We start from the raw sequence: 15,456 nt of genomic DNA, 5'->3' as shown, positions 1-15,456 counted from the left end.
CGTTTGTGTCCCAGCACCCAGCCCAGCATCCAGCACACAGTAGCCCCTCCATAAATCAGACTGGGGGCCAGAGCTTTGGTGCAGGATGCTGAAGGAATTCAGCTCTGAGGACTTACTTGTGACAATCTGGATCTGAGGAACGAGGAAGTACTGAAGATCTCAGCAAGGCTGTAATTCCCAAGACCTTGGAGAATGGTAGGGCTGTGATGGCTATGAGAATGTCTAGCAGCATTTATTGTGAAAAATATAGGAAGGGATGGAAGGGTGGTTAAAGGTGAGCTTAATGTGAATTTAAGGACTATACGTGCAGATAATGATCAAGGTCAGGTTCCTCAGAAGAATCAGGCTAAGAAGAAAGGGTGATAAAGAAGCAAGCCTGAGAATGCATGGGGCAGGAAGGCAAGGAATGAGCTGAGGAAGAGAGAGAAGTGGGTGGAAGGGAGGGCAGAGTCTCATCGCATGTGGACCAGGAGACTTCAGCCCTGGTGGCAGCTTCACCCCCAACCTGCTGTGTGACTCTCAGCAAGCCACTTCACCACTCTGGCTCTCAGGACACTTATCTTTAAGGAGAGGGCAGTAGATCCTAAAGGTTCCTTCCCAGTGAGACAGAAAAGAAAGGCAGAAAAATATTTAATTTGTAGCATGATTATAAAGGAAGAGCTTTTTATAGGCATCTTTAAAACTTAAATGTCTATTATGAAAGATTTTATTGGGAAGAGAGGGAAAGTAACACAGTGAGCACATGTCATTGCCCCTTGTACTAGAGCAGCACTTGGCACCAAACAACTGGCCTGGAAGAAGGTGCCCCTAGCACCTAAGCAGCGGAGTGCCGGGAGCCTCTTAGAGTGAGATGAATGGTGACATCCAGCTTGTGAGGATAATTTCAAACCAAGTCCCACTGCTGAGCCAGCAGTTAGGAGTCAGGCCTGAAATCTCCCTGCAGCTGGAGCTCTTTTAGATAGAACAGGCACACATTACCTGGGTGAAGTGAAGAACTGCCCAGGATGGCTGGGGCTACATGCACTGGCCTTCCAGGGAGATGGGGCCATGGCCAGGCTCTCCAGCAGGAAAGGGGGCCTTGGTAAGGCCACATCTGCCACGTTCTACCTGTGAACTAGAACATTTCTTTTTTTGTTTTTTAGTTTTTCAAAAATAAAGATACCTCTACTACTCCAGAGCCAAGTTAATTGAGAGAATCACTACCTCTGGAAACCTAGAGTGTGCACACAGAAAAGACAGAATCAAAAATTTGAAGTCTGCCTGGGGTGATACCTATTACAAAGGCTTTTTTTTCTCCAGAACTTTCCAAACAGTGGAGTTCCAGTTACTTGTGGGTGCCCTGGCTTATGCGAATAAGGGAAAGTGACATGGAAAAGTTATTGTTGCCATATATAAGCAGTGTCACAAAGAAACTTACTCCCATTATACCCATTAGGAGTGAATACTTGTGCTAAACTGTCTGGGTGTCCTATCACCGTGAGCAACCCTGAAAAGTATTAGTCACAATCTGGAAACGTCTCCCCGTGAAATGGGCTCCGTAGCCGAAAACAATGTTTTGGGCTGTTCAGATATCCATACATAAAACTTTGGTTTATAGAAAGGGGTGTTTTCTTGGAAATACTTGGTCTTCATTTTTAAAGAAACAAAAATAAAACATCCCTACAGTCTATAGAGTGACACTTCTGCTCCTGAGAGGAGTGTAACAAAGATGTTAATTGTCACCATCATTAGGATCAGTTCAAGTTTATTGCATGGTGAGTGGGTGTGTGATGCTGCCATACCAGATGCTGTGAAAGGAAGATAGGAAGTCTGCAGGGTAGTATAATTCAGAAATCATGTCTTTGTATCTGACTTATGGGCAAATATCATTGAAAGGTAGGTATCTATTATCAAGATACGTCACCTCGTAAATGTAAGTTGAAAGGTTGGATCAGAAATCCTATTTGTATTGGTTGGCATGAAAGCAGTCTGTGAAAATTACTCGGGAGAAACCAGAAAAGCAAGGTAGGGTCATTGATCACCATTTATTAAATTTTCCCAATTTCTGCTGCAGTTCACAGTGGACTTTTAGGCCAACTTGGGAAAATTAGCAGAGGCTTCTCTGCTTTTAAAAACCTTGAGGACGTGTCGAACAGGTAGTGCTTGGGCTTTCCTATAATGAAAGGCACAGGCAGCAGCCGGCCGAGGAACCCGGCTGATCGCTAAGGAGTTCCTGCACTTGTGCACCTCCTTTCCAGGGTTCACAGAGAAAAGAGCACCCCGGACTGTCTCAAACAGATAGCAAGTTAGGGCTCACAGAGAGGAGGGGCAAAGCGATACTAGACCGCAGCTACAGAAAAGGACGCCAGATAGTGACTGAGGCTGTGTGGGCTCATACACACGACTACATTCCAAATTAGCCAGCTCCTCTCAGGGGACAGATTCAGAGGCTGCTGAAGCTGGTTCAGTGAAGGTGCCCCTTTGTGAGCAGCAGCAATCAAACAGGCTAATGGGATGCGTGATTGCTGAAAAGGGGCAGGGAAAATGATGCGGCGACTATGGTAATGGTCTTGCATAAATCAGTAGTGCAACTCTGCCTTGTATGCTTCATTCGCTTTTGGTCACATCCTTTCTAAGGGGTATTACAGTCTTGGGAAGGTTCAGAGGAAAGAAATTGGATCACACAAGCTTCTGAGCAAAGAGAAACTCAGGACCTGGCTGTTGCACTGACAGGGAGATCCACAGGTGCTCAGAGGGAAGAGGGGCTTGGGGGTGTGGCAGGTCAGGCAGCACATTTCTAGATGGCATCCCCTCACCCCCTATGGTAGTGTCAACTCTCCCAAGCCATCAGCTACCCCCTCCAGCTTCCTGTGGAAAGAGCAGAGGCACCCCAGCCTCTTTCCCTTTATGCACCTCTGCCAGGGTGGAGGCAGCTTGGGCCAGCCCAACCACATGGCCACCAGTGAAGGAGCCAGTTTCCCCATGACAGGCTCACTTCCCACCCCCGATCCTGAGAACAGAGTCAGGACCTCCCACAGGGCCCCTCTCCGGATACGCATTTGCAACAGGTGCCTGGGGTCCCAAAGGAAGGAACCCCAGCTTTGCACAAGATGATGGTGAAGTGCACACACCATACTGCTTATTTTGCATCTGTAGTAGTCCAGGGCCTTGCTATGTGTTGGTTTTGTACTGGTATCATATTAGGTTCAAGGCTGGTGGGTTGGATCATCAACTGATAGGACTGAACCAGCACACTGTTCTGCAGAGGGGTGAGTAGAGCCTCTCATTGTGTGACTGGCGTGGGAAGTGAGGTGTCAGGACCCAGACCTTTATCTGGAAGTCTTCCCTTTGTCCTCTCTACCTGGAAGGCCACTCCTCTCCCTCTCCGCCTCCTAATTCTTTAAGACCTAGTTTATGCACATCTTTCTCTGTGACCCTCCCTGACCTCTCCCTTTTAGACAAAATTAATTTCTCACACACCAGTCATATTATTGATCACATGCTATTATAATTTTCTATGTGAGGCTGGCACCCTGATACAAGGAGACCACAACTTTGGAGCCACTTGGCTCTGAGGTTGACTCCCACCAGGGGTGTGCCTTCAGCACCCTGGTACCTGTCAGGGGCACTTTGCCTCCACCCTATCCCCTGCTGAGATGGGAGATATAGTGCAATGCCTGGTCAGTGTTTATGCTCAGTGAGATCTTTGAAGTTCCAAAAACAAAAACAGTGAAAGGATCTGAAGATGAGTACAGGTCCTTGGTGGTTGGCTGAGCCTAGAGCCCTCTGAGGACCCGCTGCTGCCACCTTCTGTAGTACCACAGTCTGCTAGTCTCTGTCTTCCCAAAAAATCCTTGGAGTCACTGTGGACCCTTTCTTTCCTATATCAGTCTTACTGAGTCTGTTAGCAAGTTCTATTATTATTCCTTTAAAAATGACACTTTTCTGTTTATCTCAAATTGCTGAATTCTCTCTCAGGGGATTTCAAGTGTTAACCTAAAAATAAAAAGCCTTTCAAAGTAAGAGGCAACAGGCATTTATTTGAGATCAAAGAATAGCTATTCAGGAAGCATTGATTCAGGCAGAAGCCCAGGTAATGTTCCAATTAGGAGACAAAGGCAGTGGATATTTATGAGAAATGAAAGGGGAACAATTACATCAATAGGAGGAAGGCATTTCTATTGGTGCAGATAATATAGCGATGCTAATTCTAAACAGTTTTTAAATTGTTAGTTCTATAGTCATCAATTCGGTAATCATATTATCCGCTTTCTTGCTATCCTTGCAAACAGTTCTTTAGGGCATAGTGTTGCTTTAGGCTCAGTACAAAGATTATTTTGCCCCGTTTTAGCATTCCAAACAGTAGAGGCTTAAGACACGTAAGGCAGTTCCTATGGGACAGCAGCTCTGGCTCCATTTTAAAGTAATTCTTTGTATTATGATTTTTTTATACAAGGTTTAAGTACTTATTGTCATCTACTTACTTTCTTTAAACACTTGTCCCCATAAACATGTATTCCTTTTGCAATAATTTAAATTTAAGAACTATTTCTTTTTTAAGAGTCTCTTCTCTCCAGAGTACTTAGCTCCCTGTCCAGATCTGGGCCAAGTTCTCCTGTGTCCCTCGGGCTGTGGCTTCTTGCCTCCACTGCCCCCACTTCCACCTACCCCACACCTTCCTGCTTTCTTTGTCAGCATCCTCAGCTTGAGAGCCTGCAGTGGTCTCTTCTCTCCTTCTATACCAGGGACTCCCTCTTCCAGCCTTCCCAGCTCAGCTCAGACATCTCCTCCAGGAAGCATCCCCAACTCCCTCAGGATGGCTGGGGACCCCTTCTCTACACCCTCATAGTTTCCTGTATGCCCAGAGTTCCTTGCCTGTCCACTAATGTGCCTGCTCTCCTCACTGGGTAGTGCGCCCTGAGGGGCCAGGACTTTCACAGGCATGCAGGAGGTGCCTCATAAGTGTTTGTGAAATGAATGCACTCAGACCTCCTGACCTCCAAATCTACTCACACATTCAGCTTCTCTGGCCGCACCTATGGTATATACCGTGCTCATTCTGCCCTCTGTGTCCTTTCCCAACTTCTGCCTGCCCTTAGCCTGCTCACTCTGACACCCACTGCACACTCTCTACCTCTCCATTGACTTCAGGCCTCATCCATCTTTCCATTTGTAGAACACCCTTTTCCACTTAGAATCTTTACCCCTCAGTTTGTGACTTAATAAAAGTAACTATTTCCTTTCTGTCACCTTCGAATCTGGCAGAGCCTCCTTGGCTCTCTGGAGATGCTCAGGGAACCCACATTGAAGTTATTTGGTTCTTTGTTGACACTCTTGGGACTCTGGGATCACCGACTGAAGCGTGACTCTGAGACGGCCTCATTCCTCATGTCTGGTCACTGCTCCCCGGCTGTAGCACACCCACCCAGAGCCACCAAAGAGCTCAGCTGGGCTGGTAGTGGCTAGGACTTCCAAGGGCCTCTGGAGGAGGGGTCTACCATGAGCTCTGTGGTGTCAGGGGAGGTGGTGCGGGGAGGGGAATGGTTATGATTTCTCAAGGAGAAATATCCCTTAGGAGAACACTAAAACAGCCAGCAGAGATTTTCCATCAGTATTATTAGGTGGTCAGGGATAGCAGCCATTGGCACTATTATGGGCTTAAGATGGTTGTGCAGTTAACATCACCTATGTTAGAGAAGTAAGAATAACAATGAGAATGAGGCAACAGCAGAAGTCAAGCCAGGCCAGTGAACATTTGTTAAGTTCTTACTGCAGACAGTGTCTTCCCAGGCTTTTTTACCAGCTCAGTGTGGAGCAGAAAGCCACCCTGCCCCTCGAGATAGCGTCACTTACAGGGACCCTTTTTTAGGTAACAGGCACGTTCTGAAGAACTAGCCATTAGTCAGCACTGGGCCACACTAAGATCTTTTTTAACTTTATTTTTCAATACAAGATTTTTATTGATTTGTTTATTCATGTGCAAGGCGTTGAGCGAGAGACAGGAAACCAACACCTTGATCCTTGAATCAGATGAGAACCGACAGGCCAGCAGCCGGAGGCAGGAGGGAGGGCTGGGCTTTGGGGCAGGAGGCACCCTGAAGCTTTGCAAGGTGCAGGGCAAGTTGAGAAGAGCTCACCTGGAAATTAAGAGCACAAGGAGAGAAAACCCATTCAATACAAGAGGGGGTTGTGCTTGAGAGGTAATAAGGAATAGGACATATGTAAGTCAGTTGAGGGATTAGCATCAGTTTGGAGCTCTGAGGAGTAGCCTCCAGAGGTATTGACAGGGCATGAGCATGGGGATTACACAGATAACCGATTAAAGAACATGATGGGCAGGATAAAGAGCTCAGGGTCAGGAAGGAGAAGGTGCAGTAAAATGCATGTTCAGAGAAGGTGGAGACACGGGTGCCGGGGGCAAAGTATAACTGGGCCATATTGAGGAAGAGGACAGGATGTTTGTTCTCTTCCAAGCAGCTCCTTGGGCAGCTTGCTTGAGAGTATCGGATAGGACGTGAAGAAGCAGAGGTTTGGTCATAGGGGCTTGCTCTAGCCACTCAGCAAAAGCCTGCCTGGCTGTGTCCTCTGACCGTCCCATGCTGGGACAGAGACGTGTTCATAAAGCAAGAGAGATGGTTGATCACTCCCAGAAGATGGTCTTGTCACTTCAAATGCTTAAAGAAGGTGAAGCTGATGGAGAAGAGTAGATTCATTGTTACGGCTTAGGAGATTTTCAAATTTACCCTGCATAGCTCAGGTCAGAGCTGATGGCCCAAGTAGTTTTTAAATCTCCATAAAAGACCTTCCCATCTGGCTCTCGATGGGTAAGCACCTGCAGATGGGCCCAAAGAGGAAGATTTGATATAAAAGGAAGAGAGGAAGAAAGGAAAAAGGAGGAGAGACAGGGCTAACTCAGGGAAGCTGCAGCCATGAGGATCTGCAGGAAGCACCATGGTGAGGACAGCACAAGGCCTTTAAGAAGAGAAATCAGCTCGCTCTAAGAGAAAATAGCCTCTGCTAAAATGAAGAGAACAGAAGATGCATGCCTCACTTAGTCTCAATATTAGAGTTTGAAATGCGAAATTTGAAACAGTGGTAGAGAAATGAATTGAAATGGGAATATAGGAAAAGTGATACAGGAAGGTAAGCACGGAATTTATATTTTAAACATAATTTCACAGTTGATATGACATTTGTCTTCTCTGTGAACTTGATTCCACAGTAGACAGGTGTGTGTGTGTGTGTGCGTGTGCGTGTGTGTATGCATGTGCACATGGTGTGGGTTCATGTGCATATGACTGTGTGTGGTGCATGTGTGCACGATTATGCATGTGCATGTCCATGCTCGAGCTGTGGAAGATGTAGAGCTCCTGGAGGAAGCAGGGGCAGCCCCTGGCCCCCCAGCTCTCTGCCGCAGCTGTACCTACTCAGCCCCCTGCAGTCTCCTCTGCCTGGTTCTCCCTCTGGGAGAGTGGCAGGTGTCCAGCAGCCCTGCCCTGCGTCCTTACCACTCCCAGGGTACCAGTGCCTATCCCCTACAGACAAGCCCTTATCCAGGAATGGACTCACCAAACATGGGCAGATCCAAAGTTCCGTGGCTCCTCTCCAGCCAGCAGATCCTGGGAAGGAAAGGTGGACTCCTTACCAAAGGGAGTATGAGGGTTGCAGTTCTCCTGGAGGCACTTGGTGGCCAGTGGAGAGCTAGCTGTGTGTCCCGCCCTCCTGGGTTTGGATCATGGCCATGCCCCCGTTCCATATGGCCTACCTTTCAGGACTGTCCACACAGGCTTCAAGCACCCACCAGCCCTTTCCAGGCATATCACTGAAAAACAGTTACTCACTTACAATTTAGCCTCAGCATTTGCAAGTTCAACAACAACTTAACAATAATTGCATCATCTTGCTTACCCAGGGCTTTTGGCTAGCGTAGGAGAAGCCTGGAGACCGAAAGCGGAAAGCCTTGAAACCCCTTGTGGAGAGCCTGGGCACTACCAGGTGTTTGTCCAAGATGCTCTGGTTCTAGCAGCTGGTTTTCTGCCTCCTGGTCCCCCAGCCCTAGTTACTGGTAGCCGTCTGGCTCCCCCAGCCTCAGTTCCTGTCACATCCCTGGCCCAGCACATCAGTTTCTTTTAAGACTCTCTCGGGCCACCAGGACCCTTAGGAACTGGATCTCACCCTTAAACCCCATTCCAGCCGAGGCCTCATCTGCTCCCTGCTACCACTCTCACTGATCTTAGCCTCCTCGTCTTACTGGGATCCACCACTGTGGGCCTCTCCTGACACCCCTCAGCCCCCCTCGTGAGCTGTGCAGCCCGCCCTGTCCCCGTACCCGCTCATCTCAGCCTGAAGGTTGGAATCTCCCTTGGATTGATCCCACTCCTCTAAATCTCACCACTAATAGGTTACCAAGGTCAGTCTGTTTTCCTCTTTAAATACCTCACAGACCATAGCACCTCTTCTTGGCTTCCATGGCTTCCTGCTCAGAGTTCTTACCACTGGTTAAAGAAGACACTGCTGGCCCAAGCTGGTCTCCCTCCCTGCTCTTCATTACCAGATGAATCCTCTCAAATATCCTGGGACTATGTCACCAGCACATATGCTCCCGAGGCCAGTATCCCTGTTATTGGAGCTGATGCAGTGGCTGGGCCCTGGGGGAAGCAGCCAGTCAGTATTTATGGGGTGAGCAGATCATGGAGGGTTCCTGCTCCAAAGCCCTCACCAGCCCCGCTGCTCAATTCCCCGTCCCCCCACGATTTGTCACTCGGATCCGCCCAGACACCACTGAGCTTGTTACGCCTCAGCATCTTCACCCATGTCATTCCCCTTGCCTGGAACACTTCTAATCATACCACGTGCTCTCCTTGCCTCCAGGTCCTGCCTGTTAACTTTCCAAAGAATTCTACTGAAAAAATAAAATCACTTTAAAAAAAAGAATTCTATTGAGGGCTTAGAGTCTCCTAAGTGCAGCAGCAGCCGCCTTCTAGCATTTGGTTTGCACATCTCCTAAAAGAGCTTTGGAAATATATGTAATCTTAAAAATTTTAAGTTTGAGAAGTAAAATATTTCTTAAGTACAATTATTTTTGTTAATATCAGATAGGAAAAAAAAAACAAGATGAAAGATGAGGACTAATTATTAGAAATAAATATTTGATGACATGATTTGCTAAAATAGTTTTTAACCAGCTCATTGAATAAGGCACACCAGATGCGAAAGTAACTGTGGAAGACATATCCATGGATTTTAGCCAGTGTATCTTGAACATGTTTTCATAATTATGGAAAGATTCCAGTTACATTTTTAAAAATTACATGAGTCATGAATACTCTTCAGTTCTGAAATCAGAACATCTCACTCAGGCCAAGGTTTGCCCTCACAGGGACCGGGAGGCATCGGGGCCCGCGAGTCATTGAAGGCTGCACTCTGGACTTCCAGGGGTGACAGGGATTCACACCCCAGTGCAGCACACCTGAGCAAGGGCTGTGTTTTCCTTCTGTGAGGTGGGGAAGGGTGTTGTGAATTCAGTCACGTTCTCAGGCAGTTTTAGAAAATACGGAATTTGAGGATCTGGAAATTGATTTCTTTAAAGCTGCCAGCATGTTCCTTAGAAAGTAGATCTGCATGTACCCCAGACTGAAGACCACCACTGCAGAGGATGTGATTCCTCCCTTTGAAAGAGCTCGGAACAAGCTCCGGATAGAGAACTGGAACCCCAGTGGAGAGAGGACTTTCCATGAGTGCCTGGCGAGGTCGGGGGTTAGCACCCCGAAAGGCCCCCTCTGACTTCCTCTGACTGCCCCTCCTCCTTGCACCTCCGCCTCACCCCCACATTCCCCCCACAGCTCACATACCAGTGGAGTCCTGCTTTGTACTGGAGTGTCAGGCTCAAACTACCCCTCGCCCCCCACCCAGCACTGGCGCCCAGCATGGAATTATGCATCAAGAGCTTCTTCCCTCCCCAAGGACACAGGGAGCATGAGAGGGAGGGGCTGGTTTGCACCGTTGGAGATGAGCCTGGGTACTCTCTTGGGGTAAAGCCTGCTGGCTTTTTTTGAAGTAACACTTTTACTGAGATGTTAACATGCCATACAACTCATGTTTAAAGTATACAATTCAGTGGTTTTTAGTATCTTCACAGAGTCATGCAGCCATCACCACAGTCAACCCCTGTTGACTTTCAACCCAACTGCCAAATGCAAGAATTAATTATTTTAAAAAGAAGAGCTCCTGGGACAATAGAGTAATCCAGTGAGAACATTTTGTAGGAATCCAGCTGTTAAATCCTGCTGCCTGTAACCTTTAGACCATCCGTCCATTTACTTTTATCCTGACAAATTGAAACATGTTTACAACCTTCCAGTTGCTGCCTGGTGTCTGCACCAGGGGCAGGGGAGTGGGAAGGCCCTCTTCTGGCTCCCGCGTGGCAGTCCCCCGGAGCTGGACAGGACAGCGTCCCAACTGGGGGCATCCCCAGAGTGGGACACCGACCTATCACTCATGGAGTCTTTGCCTTCTCTCACCAGGTGTTCCACTGTGTCCACTTTGAGTGTCCAGAGCAGCAGAGCAGCCAGAAGGAGGAAAACAGCGAGGAACTGGGGACAGGGGACACCAGCCCCGCCGGTCAGCAGCTCGACCCGCATGCCCTCCAGGCCCCCAGCGGCAACTCACTTCCTTCCAGCCCAGGCTCCAACCCTCGCTCATCCAACCGGCAGCACCAATAAAGGAGGCACTGTTGTGGGATGACTGGGTGGGCCCAGATGGCGGCAAGAACTGGTGTCCTCCTCCCCCTTCCAGAGAGGAGCAGACCTGGCTGCAGAAACACACAGAACAGGTTTCTCCCAAGGACAGGAGTGGGCTGCTTTGTTCTCCTCAATTTGTTCAAATCAGGCTGGTCTCCAGGGGGAGAAAATGGGTCTTCAATCTTCATCAAGTCCACCATTAACACCCTACCTCTCTAATCTAACCCAGGCAAGGGAACAGAAGGAAGTAATAGGCCCATGTCGGAATTCAAAACTGGCATGCGAACACTTGAATGGAAGAGAATATGTTAGGCCTTTATTACCTGGGGGCACCCTTTAGGAAATGGGTTTCCGTAGAGTGTGTACTTTTATGGGACACATTGCCCTGGGAACTAAATGATTTTTTATTTCTTTTAGTTATTCTCCATTTGCTGAATCATAGGTGTTCCAGATCTTTCTCAAATGCTCAAACAGCGAATCACTAGTTTTAATCCCTTTGACGCTGTAATTTTCCTTCCTTAGTTTTGAACGGTTAAGCTTTGGGTAGAGCTGAGAAACATCATGTGTGTCTCCTAAATGAGGCACAATTGCGGCTCATCATGACACCTGGGCTGACAAGGAAAATCCTTTGAGGAAGTTCAGCAAAATACACAATGAACAAATCAACCCATGGACACTGGCGTTAATAATCACTCGAACTGCTGGGTCATTAACCTGTCATTCCTGGAATGTATCTAGCCTTCAAGCTTGGGAGGCTGACAAGGATAGTTATTACACCACCTGCTAATTCAGTGTTTGGAAGCACGTGTATATAAATGTATACCAACTTCTGCCTGGGCTGGACCGGTCCGAGAATTGCCACACTTTGGCCGCATACAGAGAGCAGCCCCTTCTTTGCAGCGCGGGTGTGGTGTTTGGTGGCTGCTGTATTTATCCCCCAGACCACAATACTTGATCGGAGATTGAAGAAAAAAGCAGTGCTAAAATGCTTTTCTCCCAGTCCTCACTGAAACAATCTTATCTGGCTCTTGCTACAACACTTGTGTCTCTTAGTAATTTCCATTCCAGTGCCCCTTGTAACTCAATTAGATTGTTTGATGTCTGCGTATCTGCAGAGCTCTCCCTTGGCTGTCTGTCTCAATCAGCTCCATGTGAAGCTCCTACAGACGCAGGGTCTTCTGCACACTCTGTGACCCTGCTTAGGAGGGGTGGTACTTACAAGGGGTTCCTGTCTGGCGTCTTAAAGCCACATTGGTTGCAGGTGTACAAAGAGCAATGGGTCATCTGTTTTCTCCTGGTGTAACTTAGTTCTGAGTGAGTGATGGATACGAGAATAGTAGGGTAGCGTCAAACTGCAGGACTTGCCAGAAGGGCTGCCTCCTGTGTGAGTGCAGCTGGGGAGGAGCTGGTCCTGGGGGAGGGGAGGCTGCTGAGCCAGCAGTTCTCCCTCCCACTGCAGGGCTCAGGGCTCTGAGTCTCCCTCTGCACCCTCAATCTGTGATCTCTGTCCACTTCCCCTTGTGTGAGGTGAGAGGAACCCCCGAGGGGTGCCCTACATTTGATTATGGGAGGGAGGATCCTGTAACCTGTGGGGGTGCCGCCCGTTCACAGTGGGTGGCTGCCCTCTGTGGCTTGCTCACTGCCTCTTTCAGCATCCAGCCCCCAGTCACCTGTTAGCACAGAGTTCCTGTCCATTCATTCAGCACTTCCTCCAGCAGTGCATTTGCTACCCAGTGAGGGAACACAGGCAGCCAGATAAGTCGGAGCTAGGGCGGAGTGCAAATGTTTTGAAAGTGTCATCTATTGAAGGACTTCTTTTTAAACTCTAAAGTCGCCTGCCCAAAGAGGGTCCCCATGCTCAGAGGCCACACTGTGGCCCCGGAATCTGGGGTGGGCTGTTGAAGGGTCTGGAAGAGTTGACTGAACCATCTGTCTCCAGACCGGTCAGTTCCCATGGCCACGCAGCACTCTGCTGCCCCAGGCTCAGGTAACTAAATACCTCTGGGCAGCTCAGCCTCACACCTGAAGGGACACAGGCTGCGGGCAAAGTGTCAGCACTACACCCACACTGATGCCCTTCCCGCCAGGCCTCGCCTCCTTCCTCCTGCCCGCTGTGAATTTCCTTTGATGTTTGCGCCTTCCGGATGCGAGCCCTAGGTCTGTCTTGAGAGAACGGAGTTTGCCTCCCTCCATTTCTCCTCCAGCACTTCATATGCCCAGATGAAGGGAAAGAAGAGGAAACCGAGGCACCGCTGACAACATGGCAGCAGGGAGGACCGAGGGCAGGCTCCGCCTCGTGGCGCCACCTCGATCTCCCCCAGGCCTCCTGGCCTTTCTGGGGGCATTGCTCGCATGGAATCCACTCCCAACGCCAGGCTGACATCAACGAAGCCTGGCAAAGCCTGCGCTGGCCTAACTCTAGGCACCAGGCCAGAGGCGCTGCATTCCTTGACGAGCCTTCTGATTTGGGGGGCAGACGGGGATCTTTCTGCTTGCCTGGCTGGGCCAGGGCCTTCTAGAGGGGACCTGGAGACCCATTGAAGGTGTGTCACACCAGACATGCCCAGACTGAGGCCTGCATCTTCAGAGAATGAAGGATCAGTGGGCAACTAAGAGAAGTCCCCAGGCCACTGGCGTTCTCTAGAGCCCTGGCCGATCCTGTGCGGGACTTCTCCCCTGTGGCCAACCAGACCTAAACGGCCTGAAAACTCCAGACCAAGAGAGCTAACTGGACTGTGGGTGACAAGACGGGCTGGCGCACAGCCAGAAGGAGTTGCAGACACCCGCAGAGCCCTCAGCGCAGCAGAGGGTGGGGGCTGTTTCTGGGCACTGGCAGCGATGGCGTTCGAGGAAGGAGATGTAACCAGGCCACCGGTGGAGCGGGGAATGATATGGGACCGTGGCCCCCCTCCCCCGTGAAGGCACAGCTTGGGTGGTGTCCAGTTTGAGGAAAGGTCAGGCCAGGCTGGACCCTCAGTAGAGACGGACAGAGGTGTGCTTGTGACCTCTGGTCTTTTATTATGATAACTTGTCAGTTACAAACTAAAATGACAGCTTCCTAACCACCACCTAGGTCAAGAAATAGAACACTGCCAGAACCTTCTGCCCTTCATTTTAAGTTGTGTTTCTTTGAAGAGTAAAAAGCAAACTTCATTAGGGCCTTCATAGTCGCTTTCTGGCTAGGTGGGGTGGCTCCGAGCATGCCAGGCAGGGCACCTGCCGAATGGGATTGGCACCCTGGTCAAGGCAGCCTTAAAGGCGGGAATCACTGCCAACTCGAAACAGGTGTAATAGAATAACACAATCACCCCTGCACGCGCGCGCGCGCACACACACACACACACACTTACCCATATTCTCAGTGCTTTTTTTGTTTTGCTGATTTGAGTTAGAACCATGAGCCCATGATGGTTGTGGGACTCCTCAATTGTTCTTTAAATTGTCACTTTTTAAATCTTATTTAATGACAAATACATTAAAAGTGTTTTATTCCTAGAAGAGTTGGGAAAAGAAATTATTTTCAGCAACAATGGGATGTTTGCTAGACTGATTCCTCAGCAAAAAAAAAAAAAAATGAGTTTTTGAATTGTGCAAAAAATTGCTCAGTACTTATGCTGTCGCCCCAATTGTCAAACTGCTGTGCAGACAGCTCCAACCCAGTCAACTTCACCTTTTTATTAATTTAGAAGCTAACAAAATTGTAATTACTTATCCTTTGCAGAGAAGCAGAGGAAAAACGGAAGGTATAATCTGTGATAAAAAGCAGAGCATCCTGCGTGCCGAAGTCACGTGGTAATAAAGAGGGAGCATTCCCCATTGTGGGCTTCAATTAAGACCCTTCCTTTGGACAGAGAAGAAAGATGTCAAAGGGGAAAAGAAAATTAAATTTGCCTTCTTCCCTTTTTTCCTCATTAGTGTTTGCTTTTCAGTGTTTTCAGTTTAATCCCGCCTCGTGAGTGGGCGACCGATTCCTCTGGATGCTGCCGAGGTGGTCCCAGGGCACGGCGGCCATCGTGGCCAAGGCTGCAGCACTGTGGCTGCAGTGGGCACAGGCCATGCTCCATTTATTTTTGCAGCTGCAGCCATCGATTCTGCGTGCTTGTCCTGACAACAGTTCCAGCAGGAGTCCAGTGCTCATTAGTGGCCCTAGGAATTTAAAATGCAGTTCATGGTTCTGTGCCACCATGGTTTTTATTATAATATTAAATTAGAAGTGCTCTGGTGCCTGGCGTTTGCTCAGGAGTTTCTGGACAGGGGGAAGGGAATGGTTTAGACAGCATGCAGGGCAACTAGAATGCTTCCATTTCTCCTCGAAGTTGACCCCGTCATGCTGGTTACTGGACAGGACGCTGAGGCCATGTGGTCTGGCAGAATAAATGGAAAAGGTGGCAAGAAAGGTTTGGTTGACGGGTGGACCAGCTTCCCATGTGCCCCAACCAGGCCCCCTTCAAGGCTGTTGCGGGGAGAGGGGACGTGGTGATCCTGCTGGTATCCATCAGGCTGGCTGGAGGGGCCGCGCACTCGCTCCTGGCCCGTGGCTCCCCCTCTGCAAACATGGGGAGCAATGCGGGTGACTGTGAGCTCCCCCACCAGACACCCCATGCCACTTAGGGCAGGACTTTGTGCTGGGCTGATGTGGGCTGGGACCTGCCTCCTTTGTGGGGGTGGGAAGCGGGCGCACAGAAGGGGCCAGAAGAACCCCTCCCCCCCGTCCCTCCCCCCCCAGCCAACACACACT

General features: G+C 49.2%; 1 protein-coding gene across 4 annotated transcripts in view; it reads left to right on the top strand.

Moving 5' to 3' along the window:
• Positions 1–14,629, top strand: part of BTBD9 (BTB domain containing 9) — a 366,504-nt gene extending 351,875 nt beyond the window's left edge. For all 4 annotated transcript variants that reach the window (XM_011354554.2, XM_011354556.2, XM_023527551.1 and 1 more), the window contains exon 11: positions 10,503–14,629. In XM_011354554.2, coding sequence (XP_011352856.1) covers positions 10,503–10,700 — 198 coding nt within the window. In that variant the 3' untranslated portion in view covers positions 10,701–14,629. The remainder of the gene's footprint in view (positions 1–10,502) is intronic.
• The last annotated feature ends 827 nt before the right edge of the window (positions 14,630–15,456 follow it).

This window comes from Pteropus vampyrus, unplaced genomic scaffold, assembly GCF_000151845.1.
Source record: "Pteropus vampyrus isolate Shadow unplaced genomic scaffold, Pvam_2.0 Scaffold18, whole genome shotgun sequence".
Lineage (NCBI taxonomy): Eukaryota > Metazoa > Chordata > Mammalia > Chiroptera > Pteropodidae > Pteropus > Pteropus vampyrus.
Note: the sequence above shows the minus strand (reverse complement) of the source record. Positions and strands in the feature narration are given on the sequence as shown.